General features: G+C 40.4%; 1 protein-coding gene across 20 annotated transcripts in view; it reads left to right on the plus strand.

The window, feature by feature from the left end:
- The window catches only part of bru3 (bruno 3), a 1,045,770-nt gene that overhangs the window by 968,893 nt on the left and 53,145 nt on the right, over positions 1–23,732 (plus strand). For 14 of the 20 annotated variants that reach the window (XM_070094553.1, XM_070094557.1, XM_070094562.1 and 11 more), the window contains 3 exons: positions 1,040–1,131; positions 15,848–16,006; positions 20,217–20,367. In XM_070094553.1, the coding sequence (XP_069950654.1) occupies positions 1,040–1,131; positions 15,848–16,006; positions 20,217–20,367 (402 nt within the window). The remainder of the gene's footprint in view (positions 1–1,039; positions 1,132–15,847; positions 16,007–20,216; positions 20,368–23,732) is intronic. The other 6 variants (XM_070094555.1, XM_070094573.1, XM_070094561.1 and 3 more) reach the window with 2 other exon arrangements.

Consider the following 23,732-nt stretch of genomic DNA (forward strand, 5'->3'; position numbering starts at 1 on the left):
TCCTTGAATCAAGAGACCTTTGCCGGCCTCGACAAATGGCGGGATTTTACAGAGATTGTGATGTTATTTTTTTCGTCAGGAAAGAGAAGTGTTAGTTGACTAGGTTTAAAGCCTGTCGACTACACGATGGTTATTAAGGCTGCATGTCACCTGTGCACCACCATTTTAGTATACTATAATCCTTAAAATAATGTTTAAGGTAAACTCAGGGTATTTACACTGAAATATGGATATCTCGGTTACGTACACTGGGATACACCTCCAGTATATATGCACTCAGAGTCAAACACACCTCTTTGTATATACGCTGGTATATATACATTTCAATGTATACAATAGGTTGGTTAATGATGTTTAAAGTTTATTGGCAATACAGGATTTAAATACATATTCCTAGCGTATATACACCGAGAGAGACGTGTATATATCCTGTATACATACTTAAAAAAACTCTGTTTATTTCATCTTATAGATTTCTCTAACATGATTTCTCTTAGACGTGACACCAAAACATTTAATATAGCATTTTTTCCTTTTTCCCAATAGTTTGTGAATATTTTAAAACTTTACATCTCTTTCAGTTTTCTTCGGTTATATATATCTATGGAATGGTGAGACCAGTGAAACCGTTGGTAGCAAAAGGTTTCGTTTTAATAAATGTCATGAACTATACACAAGTGAATTTTTTCCCAACGCTGCGCCTTTGTTCATTTTGGGGGGGGGGGGGTCGGCATATTACGTATTTCTGGAAGGGTTCATCTGTGCAGTTTTCTTTGTCTCTTTGTCGACAAGCTGTATGTGTGTAAATGTTCGATTATTAAACTTAACATCTTGACAGATCTCTCGGGAAGAAGACAATCTTTCATTTAGTATTAGTCTGCTCTTTACAGCAGACTACATGTGTGTGTGTGTGTGTCAGAACCTCCAACTAATGTATAGCTTTTCCTGCTTCTTGCGTAGCTTTCTTTGAACCGATCTCCTATTTGTCTGTACATCTAACTAATGTAGCTTTTCTTGCCTCTTGTTTCTCCGTGTGCAGGCTGCGCGTTTGTAAAGTACGGCTCACACACGGAGGCGCAGGCGGCTATAAACACCTTACACGGGAGTCAGACAATGCCGGTAAGTCGCACTGTAAGTCATCAATCATAACAATCCCAGTTTTGTATAGTGCCTGTAAGTAGCACTGTAACCCAGTTCTTATATCAGTGTTGTGCTAGTGGTTGCTGCTGCTGTATATATATATATATATATATATATATATATATATATATATATATATATATATATATATATATATATATATATATATATATATATATATATATTTAATGCCGTACCGAACAGGTAAAATTTGTCAGTTAGCAAGAACTCATTTAAAATTTAGCCATTTCTAAAATTTTCTCTTATACATATAAATATATATATTTTTCATTTATGTTAATGTAAAAATTAATAATTTTGTACCAAAAGAGCCTTAGAAAATTTACCTGACCTTATTATAATAAGCGCAATTTAATTTAGCAAAATCCAACTAAATATATTTTAGATAAGTTTACAATAATTTAATAATGAATAATCACAATGAAATATATTTTTTTCGTTAGGATCAGAAGAATTTTTGCGAAATTATTGCATACACAAATTTTCGCTAGAATTATTTGGCAAGAAGAGCGTTGCTATTTAAGCCAAAATCGCAAGTTTTACCTATTAGGCACGACATGTATATATATATATATATATATATATATATATATATATATATATATATATATATATATATATATATATATATATATATATATATATATATATATATATATGCAGAACAACCACTGTGAAAGAGTCGTGAAATTCCAAGCGCTTTCGTGACTACTCACATTGTCAAGGAACAATGTGAGTAGTCACGAAAGCGCTTGGAATTTCACGACTCTTTCACAGTGGTTGTTTTGCATATTTTAAAATCACCTGTTTACTGTGATCTTATTGCATGCATATTATATATATATATATATATATATATATATATATATATATATATATATATATATATATATATATATATATATATATTATATATATACATTATATATACATTATATATATACATTATATATATATATATATATATATATATATATATATATATATATATATATATATATACATTATATATATATATATATATATATATATATATATATATATATATATATATATATATATATATATATACACATTATACATATATATATATACATATATATATATATATATATATATATATATATATATATATATATATATATATATATATATATATATATATATATATATATATATATATATATATTTATGTTGTGCCGAATATGTAAAACTGGTCAATTAGCAAGAACTCATTTAAAATTAAGTCCTTTCTAAAATTTTCTCTTATACGTTTAAAGATATATATTTTTCATTAATGTTGATGTAAAAATTTATAATTTTGCACCTAAAGGAACTTAGAAAACTTACCTAACCTTATTATAACAAGAGAAATTTATTTTAGCCTAACCCAACTAAATATATTTTAGATTTGTTTACAATAATTTAATACTAAACAAACACAGTGAAATATATTTTTTTGTTAGGTTCAGAATGATTTTGGCGAAATTATTGCATACACAAATTTTCACTTGTCCTATATGGCAAGATGAACGTTGATATTTAAGCCAAGATCGCAAGTTCTGCCTATTCGGCACGACATATATATATATATATATATATATATATATATATATATATCTATATATATATATATATATATATATATATATATATATATATATATATATATATATGTAGGTGTGTGTGTGTTTATAATGTATCTGCTACAAATATTTTTTGTAATGTATTCGCATTTTTTCTTTTTTTCCCGTTGGGTACTGAATTTCCTTTTTTTTATGTCTTGTTATATATTTAGAAGCATAATTAGTGTCACTGTGTGTGTCTGTTTACAATTTTTTTAAGTACTGGCATTTATGATGCTTTTATTTGCATGTTGATTGAAGTTGTGACTTATTTGATGTTTATCGTTTATATATATATATATATATATATATATATATATATATATATATATATATATATATATATATATATATATATATATATGAGAGGACCACCTCCAGTGCAAATTATGGGACCCATATCTTCAGAGAAGTGGATAAAAAGGCTTCTTGGAAAAATATTTGGATTTCTTCCTGAAGCCATTTGAATGTTCCACTTTCCCTACCACCCCATCTTTTGTTATTTTAGCAATAACTATATTTTATTACATAATATGGTAAACAAGACTTAAAAGATACATTGCTGGTATAAAGAAGACATATACAGTACGTGAGGTTTTAGAAATACACTTAAAGTACATATTACTATGTACTTGTCACAGATTACAATGCGAAAATCTCATCCAGCTCCTCAGAGCTGGGGCGCATACTTAGGATACAGAATTACCCCTCTGAACCGCAGCGCAGAGATCTTGGAATAGAAAACTAGCCACCCTGGTATCCCTAGTTACTCTGAGTCTTTTTCCTAACTCCTTAAGAAATTTAGATGCACTTTTTTCCCATGGGCCAAGGGTGTCTGAGTCTATGGGAACAAACATATAATGATGGGCAAGTTCACAATATTTTCTAGACTTCTGGGACTCCCTGAAGCTGGCAGTTGCCCCTCCTTCTTCTCTGGTGTATTGAAGATAGGTATCAGCCAGTGTGGATGCATGTGTGTAGTCCCACACCACCTGCTTGCCGTCTGTCCTGGCTTGAAGGGTGATACCATCTGGACGCTTTTGTTTGTCATACGATCTGCAAAGTTGAGGTGGTTCCCTTATTGCTGGGCATCCGGCTGTTGCGAGGCTTCTGATGATATTACTAACTGTATATACACTTGTGTTGAACGGGAATAGGGGTGACAAGGCGAAGGGGAACACCAGTGCGGATGGACTGTAGGTCGAGACTTGTACCAGGGAAGGAGTTGGGGACAGCCAACAGGAAGTCCCTTGCATGATGAGCTCTCACTGCTAAGAGGCGGGTTCTGTCCTTCCCCGACACACTCGGAATAATTGTCATGGTTATGTTCTCCACTACTGAGCCATCCCAGTATGACTGTTCGTAGTTGTTGGGGGGAGAAGGTCTGGTTTCAGAGCCCGTTAGGTTATCCCAGATCCCGGTTCCGTTAATGTTCAGGGAGAATCGCTGCGAACACCAATACCTTCTAGTCTGACTAGAAGTGTTGCTTGGTTCCACTGCCCATCTTCTGGAGTAAGGTTGAATGCTTTCGTAAAGATATGCCTGAGGATACTGTCATATAAAACTGCACTCAAGCACTTTGTGAGAAGGCACAAGACATCATGGGTGTCAAGATTGCCTATTCGTTGTTCCATCCTTCTCAACTCATCCAGTTACTTCCTGAGAATTGAATCAGTTTCATCAGTTCCCAGAGGTGCCCCAAGCAAGACGTTATTTGTAGGGGGCAATGATTGATGCACCTGGTAGTATTGCTCTCGCTGCATCGATCACTTGTTGATTGATTGAGATGATTTCACATTTAGATGGATTAAGGATGAGTCCCATTTCCTGTCCTCGTGTCATCACCTGGGCAAGATAATCTAGAAGAAACTCCTTTGTGCCCGCCAGTGTACCATCATCCAGGGCCCAGATATTTAGCTCTCTGGTCAACCTGACAGCGATTTCCCTAACTGCTATACAGAAGAAAAATGGGGCGAGAGGATCCCCTTGCTGGACACCCTCTGATGAAGTGATTTCATGCTTTCCAAACAGGAGCATTGATTCCTTGCTGTATCCAGCTGAAACAAAATGGAAAGCCCAGGGAAAATGTTCTCGTACAGTTGTTTATACGACGTCTCTCTTCAGAAGATTAAATAAATTCTTGTAATCTAATTTTACCACTCATTGTCCTCAGGCAAGTTGTTGATATACGCCATTGTTGAATGAACTGCAGTTTCGCTTCATTGAGGGACCCCAAAGCTAAGCTGGTTTGGTTGAAACACCATGGACATCTCTCTGTTTTGGACGGCAGCTTTGGAAACGAGGTGGCCTAATTCCTCCAGCCTTCTTTTTATGGGTACAAAGTGATGCACCAAAAAAGAAAGGTTTAATTTCATCAAGAACCAGACCAGCCAAAGCGTTGTTAATGAGCCTTGTGATCTCTGATAGCAGTGTCTCTGCAGTATTCCAATAACTGCATTAACCATTTCTTTTCAGTGCTGGGGGTCTGGGGCTCTTATTCCGGTGTAGCCCCAAGCAGAGCCACATGGGAACGACATAATTGTTTTGTAAACATCTGAGTCTTGCACAAACAGTGGTTCCACAGTGTAGACAGGGGTGTAAGAACCGCTGGTGCCCCTGGTTTCCCTGGCAGGGTGCTTTTCCCTACAGATCCTTTGAAATGTTCTGAAACAGTGCCCTTCACCGGTTTGCTGGATGCAATACACGAAGACAAGAAAGTGGGTAATGCTCTGTGTTGGCATGCAAGCTAATATTACCCCCGAGTTAGACTTTAAGAAACGCTTGATCCCATTGTGATTTTGAAAAGATAGTAGTTTCTTGAATACTGGTTTCATGAGTTCGTCATATCCACTCAAATTCTGTCTGTCAAAGGAGAGTGAGCACATCACGAAATACACATGTGAGAAGATAAAAGGAATCGTGAACCGCCAACTTGTTTTCTTTTTCTCCTCATCCTCATTCAATTTGCCTTCGAGGATTGTGAGGACCCCAAGGTGCTCTCAGTAGAATGCTGCCAGTGGGGGTGCTGGGTGAGGCTTCTGGTATGACGGATTTTGCAGCGGTTAATGATTGCCTATTTTGTCGACATTTCACATTCGAAAGGATGGAGGACGAGTACCATATCACTTCACCTCTCAATGATCTGCTACCAGGTATTCTTCTGTACCTGACAGAGTGCCATCACACAGGTACCAGATCTTAGAGTTCATTGGTCAGTGGCGCTTAGCGGTTTCTTACTTGCTGGATGCCATCTGGCAAGGTTACTTCATGACCGCCGAATAACTGAGTCGAATCTTTGCTAAAGACTAAGTAAATGTTCTCGAAGAGCTCCCGAAATCACGTCTCTATTTTAATTAAATTGAATGCATTTTTAATGTCTAGTTTAACTACTGCTTTTACTTCGGGAAAGTCCGTGATATAACCCCATTTTGTATAAGTCGCGGCTTCACTATCTTGACAGCTCCCCACCCAAGCCAAACTGGTTTGAGTGAAGCCAGCTGACTGCTGCTGTGTGAATATATCTAACTACCACTATGGCAACACGACGGAAGAGGGTATTACCAACAGTGATAAGTCTGATTCCCAATTCCTTCGTTTTCAAGGCACAATGATACGATGAATAAAAGAAAAACAGTTTAATTTCTTCCGATATCAGTAAAGCAAGAGAGGTGTTGACGAATGTTATTATCTCACAAAGGTGAATCTCTGAAGCTGCGCCAAGCACTGGATAAATCATCTCTAATGTACAGTGCTTGTATTCCGCTGTAACCCTCCGCAGAGCCTGCATGGAATGATATAATCGTTTTATGAACATCTGCCTCTTGTAAAATTAATGACCCTGGGATGGGGTCACTAGTAGAAATGTTGATAGTGACCACCCTGGGTGAGTGCAGATCTCTTAGTGTTTGAGCTGTGGCAGCATCTCTGTGGTGACTGTGTCATCGCTGGTAATTATTTTGCTTGTCCCAACAAGGCTGCTGCCTTCATTTTATTCTAACGTGAGCGCAAACTTTCTCGCTACCTGTGGTACTTTTCTTGAGTTTACCTCGGCGATTCTAAGTTCCTGGGGCAAATGAATCAAGTTATCCTCTCTAGAAAAGCTACGTTCTGCCTTGATAGCCTGATACAGAAATGGGTTGCCACGCGCCCTAACGGCGCCTCCATTTACTGCCTGAGAGAATTTACCAACAGTAGGCACACTAGCTAAATGAAGTAGATTAACTGCCACGAGGTCATCTCACCTGATAAGGCTGCCAATGAAGCATTCAACATCTTATTAGGAGTGTGATTTGTGATCTTTTCCTCGTCAAGAAAACCGTTGTTTTCACCCTCCGCTCTTCCACCTGTGTCAGTGAATCCACGAATATGACATTTCTCGTTAATACTGCAAAACTTTTTATTTAGGAATTCATTCCCAGGTATCTCAATTAGATAGTTAAGCAAATATCTCCACCCAAACACTTCTTGTCATGTGCAAAATCCAGAGTGAAAACCACTTCCAGTATCGGGTCCTTGCTCGATCAAGATGAGACATGCACTCATGACAGTAATGAAATGATTGAATTTCTGAAGTATCAGTATGAGCTGTTAGTCAGACTGAAGGTTGACACTTCTAATGAATTTATCGTGAACGAGATTCAAAACTTTATCTCCAAAATTTCCGACATAACCTTAACCCCATTTGACTTCGAAAAGCCATTGATGGCATGCCAGTGCACTCTTTCCCTGGCCTTGACTCTTGAAACTCCATATTCATCCAGAACTACAAGAAACCACTATCACGGCTTTCAGTATTCTTTTGAGAAGTAACTAACCACATGGACTCAATTGCACAAGCCAGGGCAGCATGGGTTTAGAGCAAGTTGCTCCTGTCTCAGAACTAATGGGCCATTGCAATATGGCCTTTTAATGCACCGGAAGATGGTGTAAAATATCCTAAATGAAAATCAGGGTTGCAGGAGTACGCTAAGAGATATAATAAGACTTTTAAATAGCTTCCCTTCATACCTTGGGAAAGTGTTACCAACAGACCCTTGGTTGTAATCAAGAGGGAACTTAATAAGTTCCATAATTCGTCCCAGATCAGTTGAACTGTGCTTTGTACGTTGGACTACAATGCAGCCAGAACGCCTGGTATGGGACAGCGCCAACGGGACGCTGACCCTCGGTAACACATAAGAACATAAGAAAGGAGGAACACTGCAACAGGCCTGTTGGCCCATACTGGGCAGGTCCTTCACAAATCCAACACGCTTCAAGTATCCTTCAGGCATCCTTGTATCCTTCAGGTATTTTTCAAGTAATCTATAACAACTCACGAGTGTTCTGAAGATGAAAACATTTGATAAAGTTAAGTATATATGGAACCAAAACGAAAACTGAGATTAATGTTATGAATGTTAAGTATAAGAGCTGATTCAACATAATGGCGTCTGTGAAGGCTAGGAGAGTAACAGCAAAGGACCAGCTTATAGGGCGGCTGTGATCTCTAGTACGAGAGAAAATGGAGGAGTTGGTGTTAGCGAGGGAAATTTCTTGTGTGTTCAAGTCTGTCAGAAGGATCTCGTTAGTTTTAGCAAAGTGATGGAGATGGCAGGAGGAGTAGAAATCGGAGCAGAGACCAGTAGAAGGATGAGAAGTATGAACTATATTGCTGAAAAGTGTATTAGTTTGACGGGTGTTAAGATTTTGTAGATTGGAAATATAATAATAATAATAATAATAGTAATAATAATTTTTATTTCTACAAGTACATGTACAAGGTATACAGTCCTAGCTGATATCAACATACTGCTATATAGAAAGTCCCTTCATATGCAGAGCATTTCAGGCAAATTAGGTCAGTTTGTCCCAGGATGCGACCCACGCCAGTCGACTAACTCCCAGGTACCTATTTCACTGATTGGTGAACAGGGACAGCAGGTGTCTTAAGGAAATACGTCCTAATGTTTCCAACCATACCGGGGATCGACCCTCGGACCACAGTGTATAACACAAAGTACAGGAGTTTTCCTGGATTATGTTATATTTACTTGAGCACCCCCTTCCCCCCTTATTAAGGATCACACACAGATCTTGTTTAATGAGTAGTTGATGGGGAATGTTAAATGCAATTGATTTGTGGTCGCTGGCTCTAAGCTCCTCCGTAATCTCCAGATTATTAACATTAATTTCACAGTTCATCTGAACCGAATCTAGCAAGTAATTTCTCCCTCGTTGGTTCAGCCACAATCTATTTCCAAAACAGTCTTGTATAACCTCTAGGAAGCCGTTTGATTTTAGATTCCCATTCAAAGAATCTCAACCAATTTGGCTAAAGATAAAATCCAGAATTCCTAAGCTATCGTGCCTCGAAGCCTTAAAAATTTCCTTCCTCTATAGTCTTCCTTGGTCCTTATCTAGGTATAGTGGACGGTAGATCACACCTTCAATAAATTTTCCATGTCCCTTTGAAAATTCTGTCTAAACTGTGTGTGTGTGTGTGTGTGTGTGTGTGTACTCACCTAATTGTACTCACCTAATTGTGGTTGCAGGGGTCGAGACTCAGCTCCTGGCCCCGCCTCTTCACTGATCGCTACTGGGTCCTCTCTCTCTCTGCTTCCTGAGCTTTGTCATACCTCTTCTTAAAACTATGTATGGTTCCTGCCTCCACTACTTCACTTGCTAGGCTATTCCACTTGCTGACAACTCTATGACTGAAGAAATACTTCCTAACGTCCCTGTGACTCGTCTGAGTCTTCAGCTTCCAGTTGTGACCCCTTGTCCCTGTGTCCCCTCTCTGGAACATCCTATCTCTGTCCACCTTGTCTACTCCCCGCAGTATCTTGTATGTCGTTATCATGTCTCCCCTGACCCTTCTGTCCTCCAGTGTCGTCAGTCCGATTTCCCTTAACCTTTCCTCGTACGACTTTAACTTGAGCTCTGGGACTAGCCTTGTTGCAAACCTTTGTACTTTCTCTAACTTCTTGACGTGCTTGACCAGGTGTGGGTTCCAGACTGGTGCTGCATACTCCGGTATGGGCCTAACATACACAGTGTACAGTGTCTTGAACGATTCCTTATTAAGGTATCGGAACGCTATTCTCAGGTTTGCCAGGCGCCCGTATGCTGCAGCATTTATTTGGTTGATGTGTGCCTCCGGTGATGTGCTCGGTGTTATGGTCACCCCAAGGTCTTTCTCCCTGAGTGAGGTCTGTAGTCTTTGTCCACCTAGCCTATACTCTGTCTGCGGTCTTCTTTGCCCCTCCCCAATCTTCATGACTTTGCATTTGGCTGGATTGAACTCGAGAAGAAAGCTACTGGACCATATGTCCAGCCTGTCCAGGTCTCTTTGCAGTTCTGCCTCATCCTCGTCCGATTTAATTCTTCTCATCAACTTCACGTCATCTGCGAACAGGGACACTTCAGAGTCTATTCCTTCCATCATGTCGTTCACATATATCAAAAATAGCACTGGTCCTAGAACTGACCCCTGTGGGACCCCGCTCGTAACAGGCGCCCACTGTGATACCTCTTCACGTACCATGACTCGTTGTTGCCTCCCTGTCAGGTATTCCCTTATCCATTGCAGTGCCCTCCCTTTTACATGCGCCTGATCCTCCAGCTTCTGCACTAATCTCTTGTGGGGAACTGTGTCAAAGGCCTTCCTGCAGTCTAGGAAAACGCAATCTACCCACCCCTCTCTCTCGTGTCTTACTTCTGTTACCTTGTCATTAAACTCCAGGAGGTTTGTGATACAGGATTTGCCTTCCATGAACCCATGCTGGTTTTCATTTATAAACTTGTTCCTTTCCAGGTGTTCGACCACTCTCCTCCTGATAATCTTCTCCATGACTTTGCACACAATACATGTCAGAGACACAGGTCTATAGTTTAGTGCCTCGTTTCTGTTTCCTTTCTTAAATATGGGGACTACATTAGATGTCTTCCATTTCTCAGGTAGTTGCCCAGTTTCAAGGGATGTGTTGAAGATTGTGGTTAGAGGCACGCACAGCATCTCTGCTCCTTCTCTAAGGACCCATGGGGAGATGTTGTCCGGTCACATCGCCTTTGAGGTGTCAAGGTCACTTAAGAGCTTCTTCACCTCCTCCTCAGTTGTTCGTATGTCATCCAACACTTGTTGGTATATTCCCTCTTGATGTTCCCTTCTTTGCTGTCTTCCCACAGCCCTTCCTGTCTCTACTGTAAAAACTTCCTTAAATCTCCTGTTCAGCTCCTCACATACCTCCTGATCATTTCTTGTGAGTTCTCCACCTTCTGTCCTTAATCTGATCACCTGGTCTTTGACTGTTGTCTTCCTCCTGATGTGGCTATACAACAGTTTTGGGTCAGTCTTGATTCTCGATGCTATGTCATTTTCATACTGTCGATGGGCCTCCCTCCTTACCTGTGCATACTCATTCCTGGCTCTGCGACTGATCTCCCTATTTTCGTGTGTTCTCTGCCTTCTGTACTTTTTCCATTCTCTATTGCACTTTGTTTTTGCCTCCTTACACCGTCGGGTAAACCAGGGGCTCGTTCTGGTCTTCCCGTTGTTACTGTTGCCCTTGGGAATTAACTTTTCCACTGCCTCCTTGCATTTTGTTGTTACATATTCCATCATTTCATTTACTGGCTTTCCTGCCAGTTCTCTGTCCCACTGGACCTCCCGCAGGAAGTTCTTCAACCCTATGTAGTCCCCTCTTTTATAGTCAGGCTTTTCCCATTCAACTCCTGTTATTCTCTCCACTTGCAGCCCTACTATGTATTCAAAGCACAGAACCACGTGGTCGCTAGCTCCTAGGGGACTCTCATACTTGATGTCCTCAATGTCTGAGCTGCCCAGGGTGAACACAAGGTCCAATCTTGCTGGTTCATCCTCCCCTCTCACTCTGGTAGTGCCCTTAACATGTTGGTGCATGAGGTTTTCCAGCACCACGTCCAACATCCTGGCTCTCCATGTTTCGGGACCCCCATGTGGCTCCAGGTTTTCCCAGTCGATCTCCCTGTGGTTGAAATCCCCCATAACCAGCAACTTTGCTCTGCTGGAATGAGCTCTTCTTGCCACCTCAGCAAGTGTGTCCACCATTGCTCTGTTGCTCTCTTCATATTCCTCTCTTGGCCTCCTGCAGTTCTGTGGTGGATTATACATCACTGCAATGACCACTTTGTGTACCCCAGACTGAAGTGTACCCGTCTCATCTCCCGTCTCATCTATCTGTGTGTGTGTGTGTGTGTGTGTGTGTGTGTGTGTGTGTATGAGGCTCAGGTTATACAGGCGAGAGGTATTTTTTAATACAGTAGGCCTTAAATGAGCATGTGTAATGTCACCAGTTTTATATGTTAATAAATGGTACAAAAAAAGGTAAAAGTGAGTGTTTATCGAAAGGTATGCGGAGAGAGAATCTGATAAGAAGTGTTACATGTCGAGGTTGCTCTTTGCCAATGACACAGTTCTTTTGGGAGATTCTGAATAGAAGTTACAAACGCTGGTGTTGGAGTCTGGTAGGTTGCTTCAGTCAAGGAAGTTAAACGTGAATATAAGAAAGAGAAAGATTAGTAAAAGAAAAAATCTAGGCAGTAAAAGAGTGGATGTCACATTAGAGGAAGCCTTTATAGGAAAAAAAATGGTTAATGTATTTAGACATTTGTGAGTGAATGTCACCAGATGAGTATATGAAAGACGAGAGGAATCATAGAGAAGAGATAATAAAGGGTTAGTGTTAAGGCGTGTGTGAAAAGAATGAATTTTGTCAATGAAACCAGAGAGGGGAATCCCAGAGAACATTTAGACCAACACTTTTGCATGAACGTGAGACGTGGTCTTTGAATGTTACACCGAAATGGTGGGTGAAGGAAGTAGAGATGCAATGTTTGAGAGTAACGTGTGGTGTGAAAGTTAAATGATTGGGAGGGAAGGGGGTATAGAAGGAATAATTCAGAGAACAGAGAGAGAGGGGTAAATGAGATTATTTGGTGTCAGAAAAGATGGAACAGAATATCGTGTTTAAAATATTTAACCAATACAGGATACTCAGCAGTAGATTTGAGCTGGACAAATTTTGATTTAGGAAGGATATGGGAAGGTATTCTTTTTGGCAGTAGGGTTGTAGATGAACGGGGAAAAAAACTGAGGAGAGATTTTGGGTAGTCTTAAATATAGGTTAGACGGTTAGATGAGTGGGAGGGGGTGGTTGTGATTTTGGCCTATCTAACATGGGCTGGTAGGCCTACTGCAGTATATTATAAATGGTATACAATATCGACAAGTTGAGTAACACAATTACAACACTAGATATCTTTGCTGACGAAACTTTTCCCCTATAATGCAGACTTCATAAGTTGAATACAAAGATCATATATAATCCTAGACATAGACCAAGGGGATAAGTAGCTTAAGGTAATATATCAGTCAGCCTTGTGGGAAATAAACAGCTTGGAGATGGTCACTGGTGGAAGTGAGTCATACTAAACATTTCTTACCGGTAGAGTTGTTGAAGACATCTCTTGCATCAAAATGCCACGGTGTTGCTGCGTCAGACAAGGATATTATAAATGATCTACAATTCCGATAAGTCGTGAGTAAGACGTATATTCAACACTAGGTATCTGTTGCAGCTTCGTTAGTCGAATACAAATATGACTTACACTCCTAGAGACAAACAAACTAGAGAGGACATTGCATACTGCAATGTCTTCATTCTTGTGTTCTTATCTTCTGAAGATTCCCCCCTCGTTCACGGCGAGGAACGTGATATGCATCTTCCGCTTCGCTCCTGCGATTTCCGCTGGAGAGCGAAATTTTCCACTGTGATGCAGGCACATCGGGTGAAGATCAAACCTCTCAGAGAGCTGGATTGCAAACACAACGACACTTAACGTGAGATTCTCGATCCTGACACTCACTGAGGAAGACATCACCGCCGAGTATATCAGTGAGGAAGATGCAGACAAGATCATGGCGACTCCCGCCATGAAGAGAATCAAGAACAAGAAATGTGGAGTCATTCCACCACCACCTCTGAAGCCTGCGAAGACAATGTTCATCAGGAGGCTCGACCAGAATCTAACAAAATAACCAATAAGCCACCTTAAAGCCGAGATAGAAAGTCAGAACTCAGGGGCCTCCGTCGATGAAATCACTAAGGTACCACACTCCTACCCATTGCTTGAAGTACCTTTTCAAGAGATGCATGGCATAACGGCCTACTCAAGATAGTTTTAGGATGTCCTACTACCACATTAGCCCCAGGGATATGGAGAAGGAATGCTATTACCACATCACACCATGCTGGATCTCCTTTGGCTACGAACTCTACGCAATAAAAAATTCCTAGTGAAGAAAAAACATTACTTCTTCGTGTGTGGCCAGGAAGACCGCACCTTCAGAGACTGCAGACCAAAATTTTACTGTCATGCCTCAACGGCATTCTGGTTGTCAAGTGTCTTAAGAGGAAGAATGTAATCAATATGAAAAAAGAAGAAACAACTTCACCAAGAATACTACAAATGCAGCAATAATCCGAATCCAGGAAACACTCGGTAAATCCTGCAACTTACTCAAGAGCCTATCTTCGCTACTACTGTACCTGTACTACAACTACTGCTACTACATCTTCTGTATCTTCAAATGACTCATCGTCAACCTTTAATGCTGGAACGTCTAAGAAGATATTCACCTGCAAAATCTTTGCTTATATACAAAATGCTGCTAACCAAGGAACCCTTAACGCAGCTTCCAGTGAACTATTCCTTCTCAGCAATCTCCCACCTCGAGATTATCAACATTAAGGTACTCATCTCAAAGTCAGCCAGGACAATCACTAGCATCGAGTCCACAACTACAATAACAACTGCAGCTACCTGCTGTATGTAACAAAAATGACTGACATAGAATACACTGAAGACGTAACAGTCATTAGTAATATTATGAACTACACTTGCACTAACTATGACCACCGCATGAACTCCCCTGAATTCTGTCAAGGATTACGAAACGTCACTGCGAGATTCAAGATATCCATGGTGATACCATCTCACAATTAAGGACGTAGTGTACATCCTCGTAACACGCTGTCCCATAGAAGGAATTTCACCGTTTCGCGCGAGCACCAAGACCTTGATGATAAATTAGACACATGTGCAACTCTTGGGTATCTTTATTGAGGAAACGTTTCGCCACACAGTGGCTTCATCAGTCCATACAAAGGAGAATCTTCAAGATTCTCCTTTGTATGGACTGATGAAGCCACTGTGTGGCGAAACGTTTCCTCAATAAAGATACCCAAGAGTTGCACATGTGTCTAATTTATCAACATGTCGGTTCTCTGAACCATTCATCTACAAACCAAGACCTTAAACAAGAAAATCAACGGATCCATAGTCCAGCTCAGAAAGAAGAAAAAAAGACACGACTCTCAAGGGTCAAGATACACCTGTTGAGTCCTTTGTACCTACCTGCCGAGACAACGTTCTGACTGCTGATTGCAGTCATTCTGCGCTAAACTGCTGGGCCAAGCTTCTGGCCTTTTCTCTCCATCTCGAGATTCTCCAAAAATAAATTTGACCCTTCGCCTGTTCCCACTTCCATGCTCACCCTCGACAGGGTCTTTTCTGAACATATCCATTCCTCAATGAGAGTGTAAAAATCCAGTATGGATGAAGTGTGTAGGAAACTGTTAAGAAGGGTTAAAGGTAGTGTGTGGAGGATGTTTTGACAGAATCTAACACGCTTACACGTGAAGACACATGTAAGTGTATTAGATCGGAGTGGGGGGAGACAATGTTCTTCGTATTTAGGAGCTGTTTAAGTGTGAGCAAGATAACATCTACGAAGGGATTCAATAAGAGTAGAAGTAGTTTAAAATAAAATACTACCAAAATCTTGATTTAACTTGCAATATATTTGACTGTAGTACACATGATCATACACTTCTGCACGGCACTACACTCTACACGCTCCTTTCAACTTTATTTTATTACAAATTTTCATGAATTGATATTATAAATGTTGAAATACTTTTTATTAAACTGGTACTTCAGATTTGCATATTGCACATGTTGACTCTCTCTTCCTCCGGCAGGGAGCATCCTCGAGTCTGGTGGTCAAGTTCGCAGACACAGAGAAAGAAAGGCAGTTGCGACGGATGCAACAAATGGCTGGAAACATGGGACTCCTCAACCCTTTCGTCTTTAACCAGTTCGGCGCCTATGGGGCCTACGCTCAAGTAAATGTCTCGGAGGTTAGTGGCGGATTAATTACCGTATTTTCCTGCATATAAGGCGCGCTTCTTCCCCTTCCCCCTTCCCTACCAAAAGTTTTTGAAAAAATCAGCCTGCGCTTTATATGCTCAAGATCAGAGTCAAGGGTTACGCTTTAGCAGTTGTTTACTAACGTTCCGTCACAACTGCTTCAAAACCGTCTTATTCGTTAGTGCGCCTTATATGTCGGAAAATATGATTACAAACAAAACACGGAACGGGTGGGGAGGGGGGGGAGCTGACCCCACTTACCTGAGAGTTTCAAGACTCGCCTCTCATGGGTTCAAAACCTTCACCCGTTCCTTGGTTTAATTAGTTGTGTTTTGCCATTGGCTTGGGCATCCAGGAGTGTGTGAGCGTATTAATTCAGAGTGGAGACGAGTGGGTTTTAAGACTTGACCTGCTGTTGGAGTGTAGGTATAGTAACGTCAAGGAGTTTCGGGGAAATTGGTTAACCGAGTTTGAGTTCAAGAGGTGGGAAGTACAGTACCCGCACTCTGAAGGCAGGGTGGAGGTGGGAAGTACAGTACCCGCACTCTGAAAGCAGGGTGGAGGTGGAAAGTACAGTACCCGCACTCTGAAGGCAGGGTGGAGGTGGAAGTACAGTACCCGCACTCTGAAAGCAGGGTGGAGGTGGGAAGTACAGTACCCGCACTCTGAAGGCAGGGTGGAGGTGGGAAGTACAGTACCCGCACTCTGAAGGAAAGGTGGAGGTGGGAAGTACAGTACCCGCACTCTGAAGGCAGGGTGGAGGTGGGAAGTACAGTACCCGCACTCTGAAGGCAGAGTGGAGGTGGGAAGTACAGTACCCGCACTCTGAAGGCAGAGTGGAGGTGGGAAGTACAGTACCCGCACCCTGAAGGCAGGGTGGAGGTGAGAAGTACAGTACCCGCACTCTGAAGGCAGAGTGGAGGTGGGAAGTACAGTACCCGCACTCTGAAGGCAGAGTGGGGATGGGAAGTACAGTACCCGCACTCTGAAGGCAGGGTGGAGGTGGGAAGTACAGTACCCGCACTCTGAAGGCAAAGTGGAGGTGGGCACTCTGAAGGCAGCGTGGAGGTGTGAAGTACTATACCCGCACTCTGAAGGCAGGGTGGAGGTGAGAAGTACAATACCCGCACTCTGAAGGCAGGGTGGAGGTGGGAAGTACAGTACTCGCACCCTGAAGGTAGGGTGGAGGTGGGAAGTACAGTACCCGCACTCTGAACGCAGGGTGGAGGTGAGAAGTACAGTACCTGCACTCTGAAGGCAGGGTGGAGGTGAGAAGTACAGTACCTGCACTCTGAAGGCAGGGTGGAGGTGGGAAGTACAGTACCCGCACTCTGAAGGCAGGGTGGAGGTGAGAAGTACAGTACCCGCACTCTGAAGGCAGGGTGGAGGTGAGAAGTACAGTACCTGCACTCTGAAGGCAGGGTGGAGGTGGGAAGTACAGTACCCGCACTCTGAAGGCAGGGTAGAGGTGAGAAGTACAGTACCCGCACTCTGAAGGCAGGGTGGAGGTGAGAAGTACAGTACCCGCACTCTGAAGGCAGGGTGGAGGTGAGAAGTACAGTACCCGCACTCTGAAGGCAGGGTGGAGGTGAGAAGTACAGTACCTGCACTCTGAAGGCAGGGTGGAGGTGGGAAGTACAGTACCCGCACTCTGAAGGCAGGGTGGAGGTGGGAAGTACAGTACCCGCACTCTGAAGGCAGGGTGGAGGTGGGAAGTACAGTACCCGCACTCTGAAGGCAGGGTGGAGGTGGGAAGTACAGTACCCGCACTCTGAAGGCAGGGTGGAGGTGAGAAGTACAGTACCCGCACTCTGAAGGCAGTGTGGAGGTGGGAAGTACAGTACCCGCACTCTGAAGGCAGGGTGGAGGTGAGAAGTATAGTACCCGCACTCTGAAGGCAGGGTGGAGGTGGGAAGTATAGTACCCGCACTCTGAAGGCAGGGTGGAGGTGAGAAGTACAGTACCCGCACTCTGAAGGCAGTGTGGAGGTGGGAAGTACAGTACCCGCACTCTGAAGGCAGGGTGGAGGTGAGAAGTATAGTACCCGCACTCTGAAGGCAGGGTGGAGGTGGGAAGTACAGTACCCGCACTCTGAAGGCAGGGTGGAGGTATTAACCTTCGTAAGTGGTACCAACAAATTGGTTTAACAAGACACGTGAGCAGAGAATGTGACATATTTACCACACAAAGGTTCGGTCTTGGTACCTTGATCACTTCTGGCACACAGATGAAAATCTCTGTGTTAGAGATGATCAAGATCCCAAGACCGAAACTTTTCCAATAAATATATCCCAGTATTTGCTCACATGTGATATATTTGGCAAGACAGCTGTTGGGTGAATGATGGAGAATATGTTTTCATTTCTTTGGGTCAAAGTAACTTGGTGGGAACGACCTGTGTGTGAACAAAAATAATTCAGAGTCGTAATTTATACTATAAAAAATCATAGCTTAAGTGCATATAAAACCGTAATTATTTCACTGAATTTGAAGAGTTGAATTATATAAGAAACTTGTCAACAAGCAGGACAAGTTGCTGACACTAGTTCAATCTTCTTATAAATCATTTAAATGGAGGAAATTTCTTAGATTTGTGATTGGAAGTCGACTACATAATGGATGTCACTTACAATGTATGCTGGATAATACAGATATATGTATAAAAGAGATATGCATGCTACGTTAAGTAACTTTATAGGGAAAACGTTTCTCCTACCAGAGAGTTTTTATCAGTTCATTTGGTTTCATAAAGTCAATAGTGGGCGAAACGTCAGAGCAAAGTTGATAAATAAGGCACTTGTGCAACACTTTAGTGGGAATCTTTATTCTGGAAACGTTTTCACAGTGAGTTCCTAAGTCCAATGTAAAGAAACTGTAGAAAATGAAGAGTCTAAGGCAATCAGTCCCTCAGGCTGGAGTCGATGTGATCAGTCCATCAGTTTTGATGGAAGTTTCTAATTTCTTAAACAAAATAGCTTTCTCCCACTGTAGTAGAGTGATCGAAAAAGTGGAAACATTTCACCGTCATTCATTCACTGTCTTACCAGCACGTTGACAATACTCTCCATAATGCAACAGCCCTTCCTCCCCTTCCAAAAACCCTACTAAGTGCAGGCATTGTACTTCCCACCTCCAGGACCCAAGTCCGGGTAACCGGTTTCCCTGAATCCACTTATGTTACCTTGCTCACAGTCCAACAGCACGTCAAGTCATAAAACACCCCGTCTCCACTCACTCCGACGTTACGCACTCATGCAAGCTTGTTGAGTGTCAAAGCTACTATCACTCAAAACTTCTCTTGCCTCCCTCTCTTCCCTCAAACCTTTCCTGAGACAAACCCAACTCTCCCTATTCTTCTTCTTCTTCTTCTTCTTCTTATAATTATTATTATTATTATTATTATTATTATTATATAATTACGGGAAAGCACTGTACCCGTGGGGGTTATACAGCATCTGGGAACCGGGAAGCCAACAGATTTGACTCGAGGAAGGGGAGGCTAGCCCTAGTTCCTCGCCTCAAGAACCCTCCACTAACACTAAGGTACATCTCCCTGAAGGAGAAGTGAATATTTAATCTGTTGTGAGAATACAAAACAAATTTCAGTCTGCATTAACTTACATTTTCACAAATTATTACAAATTTTGGTTTGGGTAATTGCGAGAAACCTCCTGAAATTATTAAGCAATTTGTTTATCTTCACAGATAGTTATGTTGCATAGTATCTGTTGTCATGTCTTGATTTTTTGATAATGTATTTTCAGTGTCAATAAATTATAATGAAAATAGTGCATTGTATATGATAAATAAATCGCTTGGAATTTCCTCTTATTTTTTTTTCTAGTATGTTAATGTACTCTTCAAACTTGGTCTTTGTAGTTAAGTAACATTGTAATGGCGTTCTTAGATTGTAAAGCTTTACAAATGTACTTTTGTTAAGAAGACCCAGTGTGTAGTTTACAGTTTTATAAACTACTCAGTATGTTGTTTACAGTTTTGTAAACGACTCACTGTACAGTTTACAACTTCGTTAAGCCCCAGTATACAGTTTACGGCAGTTAGTGAGAAGTTTCCTCCACCGTAATCCTCATACTGTGTCTTACTTGTCAACATATTTCATCATTGTTATACATATATAACCTTTTACCTAATTCCTGTAAACAAGAACTGAATACAGTATTTACGTACATTTGTCAACAGCAGCAGTTCATGCAGCAGCAGGCAGCATTGATGGCAGCTGCCTCACAGGGTACCTACATCAACCCCATGGCAGCCCTGGCTACCCAGATGCCCCATGCTGCTGCCCCCTTGGCCAATGGCATCACCAGTCCAGTTGTCCCACCCACTTCTGGTAAGATCGGCGATGTTCATTTTCTATTTAGTTCTGTTTTTGGTGCTGTTGATGGCTGTTGATGGCTGTTGACTGGTTCTTCTCAATGTCAGATTTTATTATGGCTCTAGGGATGGTCTTGTTGGATAGTCGTTGAGCTTGTGTGCGGTCATCACCTTTGATGAGTTAGCTGTCTGTATGTGGTAGTTAGTGTGCATGTCCATGGTCATTCATCTCTCAACTCTTCATAGGTGTGAGGGGCTAAGCTCTAGCCTTGATAATTATATATTGAGAGGGAGGGGAGGAAATATTTCCCTGATTAATAATAGAATGGATCCTGATACCTATCGTAGAAGTGAATTTCACAATGCATAAAAATATATTCATTATACATACATTGCAACGGTACAGTAATTCAAAACAACAGTCGTTGATTATAACAAAGTCACGATTTGCAAAATAAGCTTTTATTGGGAGAACATTTTGCTCTAAGAGATTTATTGTTGTAGGTAACGCAAAATGTTGCTTCAGTGAAATATTTCTCTGTAACAAGATATTAAAAGCAGCAGTCACGGTGATCACTTAACACGGGACTCTTGACTGGTGCTCATCGCATGTCAAACATCATGATGCTATGATGAGCGATCTCCGAGGTATTATATATATATATATATATATATATATATATATATATATATATATATATATATATATATATATATATATATATATATATGCAATAAGGTCACCGTAAATAGGTGATATCACAACATGCAAGACAACCGCTGTGAAAAATTGTGAAATTCGAAGCGTTTTCGTGATGTCTTTTATGTTCTAGTCTTAAATTGTATGGTCGAAGACCATTTCTTTGTCAGTTGGAAATACCCTAATTACAAAAAAGTGCTGAATTGTGTTAGGTGGAATCCAGTTCTGAATTATGTACAGTCAGGTCTCTTATGCAGCTCCTCTATATAGTGTGACTCTTTTTGTGGGAACGCGAGTGAAAAGGTGTAATCAAAATTGAGTAGCGAGTGGAAAGGCCTTCATAGTAGAGGTTCAGTTTTGAATCCATTTTCTCAATCTCATTTCGTAAAATATCATAGAATATCTTCATCGAGAAGTGGAGAAAAAACCTTCCTCCGTTAGCCATCCGTGTAATACAAGGCAACTAAAATGCCGAGAGCAAGGTGCTAGTAACCCCTTCTCTGTAAATTACTACATGTAAAAAAATAGCGCTTCCTCTTTTTAAGGTTCCCCTGCCTCAGTGGAAGATGGCTGATGTGTTAAAAAAATCACAAAATATAGAAGGGCTTTATAATTTTGGTATTCATGCCATCAATCAAAATAAGGGATCACACTCTCATGATAAAAACTGCTTTACCTGTGGCTCCTCACCTGAGATACCAGGTGAACAGCATCCCTACGACCTAGGATTAACCCTTGGCTGTGTTCAGTTGTACTCCTCTCTGCAGAGTCTTGTGGCCTGTAAAACTTAAAGTAGAAGCTTATTATTTTAATGAAAATCATTTAGTCCATTAGCAAAAGTAACCTGTGCCACCTTCTCAAAAATTATAAAAAAAAATTTGTGTCTAACTTAAAGAAAGGATGATTAGTGAAATCTAGATTTTTCTCAAAGCAGAATATTGGATGAAACTGTAACTTATTTGAGAGGCTGCAAATTTACTAGACAGTGAGTATACAGTTACTTTACTGTGGATGTGGAAATGTTACGTTGGAAAAGTATGAATGTGGATGAAATGAAGGTAGAAATGTTGATCTTAAGGGGAGGAAGACTGTGATAGTCTGGTGCACAGGCGAAACTTTGTCATAATAAAGTCTCTAGCTTCTGCAATTTGTGTGTGACACAATTATCCTCAAAGATTTGTTAAGTTATACCATGAATTAAGGAAAGATTCTAGACTTCACCTTACGAAACAAAGCAAATGCAATAGTAATTATGGACAAGGTAGATTATAGTGGAAAAATGAACATATTATTAGAAGACGGAGGAAGTTACGTGCCGCATAATGGCCCTTATATTGTGGATAGATTTTAAAGCAAGTAATGCAACCAACCACTGTGGCGAGTAAGGAAACGTATGGAATGGCGTGACAGGTAAATGTTACTGTGTACATTCAGTAATGGAAGTACTCTTCAGTAAATTTGTCTCTGTCAGAAAGAAGAGATGAAGGAATCTAGAGAATTTATTAAGGAGCTAAAATGAAGAGAAAGATATACATGAAGGAACTCGAGGGAGGTGGGGGGGGATCTGTTAGAAGTGAACACTCGAGGATGGAAAAGAGAGTGCAGCACCTGCACTCTGGCATAGAACAGTAAGGTGAAGTACCTGTACTCTAAAACCGATCAAGAATTTTGTGATTTTGCGAGTCTGGCGTGGTGGGGGGACTGTTTTTCCTGCCCCATTGGGAAAGGAAGCTACAGAGCGAGTGATGGTGAATGTGTTTCTTCCTTTAGGTCACCCTGTCTTCAGGAAAATGTGCAGCTTATAAAAAAATATTTCTAATAACTTTTCATAATAGATTTTTCTTATTTATATATATATTATATATATATATATATATATATATATATATATATATATATATATATATATATATATATATATATATATATATGTCGTGCCGAATATGTAAAACTGGTCAGTTAGCAAGAACTCATTTAAAATTAATTCCTTTCTGAAATTTTCTCTTATACGTTGTAAGATACATTTTTCTCATTAATGTTAATGTAAAAATTTTTAATTTTGCACCAAAAGAATCTTAGAAAACTTACCTAACCTTATTATAACAAGAGCAATTTATTTTAGCCTAACCCAACTAAATATATTTTAGATTTCTTTACAATAATTTAATATTAAACACAGTGAAATATATTTTTTTCGTTAGGTTCAGAATGATTTTGGCGAAATTATTGCATACACAAATTTTCACTTGTCTTATATGGCAAGATGAGCGTTGCTTTTTAAGCCAAGATCGCAAGTTCTGCCTATTCGGCACGACATATATATATATATATATATATATATATATATATATATATATATATATATATATATATATATATATATATATATATATATATATATATATATATAATGAATATAAAGTCTTTGATAAATATTTGACAATATTTATGCTCTTAAATTCATTATTTGTGTCATGTTGTAATTTTCTCGTCTGACGAGATAGTTCTGATAGTGCGTCCTGGAGCTTCATGAAGCACAGCGTATAGCCACTGTAAGGCAGTCACTGTAAGACAGTCACTGTAAGATAGTCACTGTAAGATAGTCACTGTAAGACAGTCACTGTAAGACAGTCACTGTAAGACAGTCACTGTAAGATAGTCACTCTCTTGTAGCCCCTAAA

Source organism: Cherax quadricarinatus, chromosome 46 (genome assembly GCF_038502225.1).
Source record: "Cherax quadricarinatus isolate ZL_2023a chromosome 46, ASM3850222v1, whole genome shotgun sequence".
NCBI lineage: Eukaryota > Metazoa > Arthropoda > Malacostraca > Decapoda > Parastacidae > Cherax > Cherax quadricarinatus.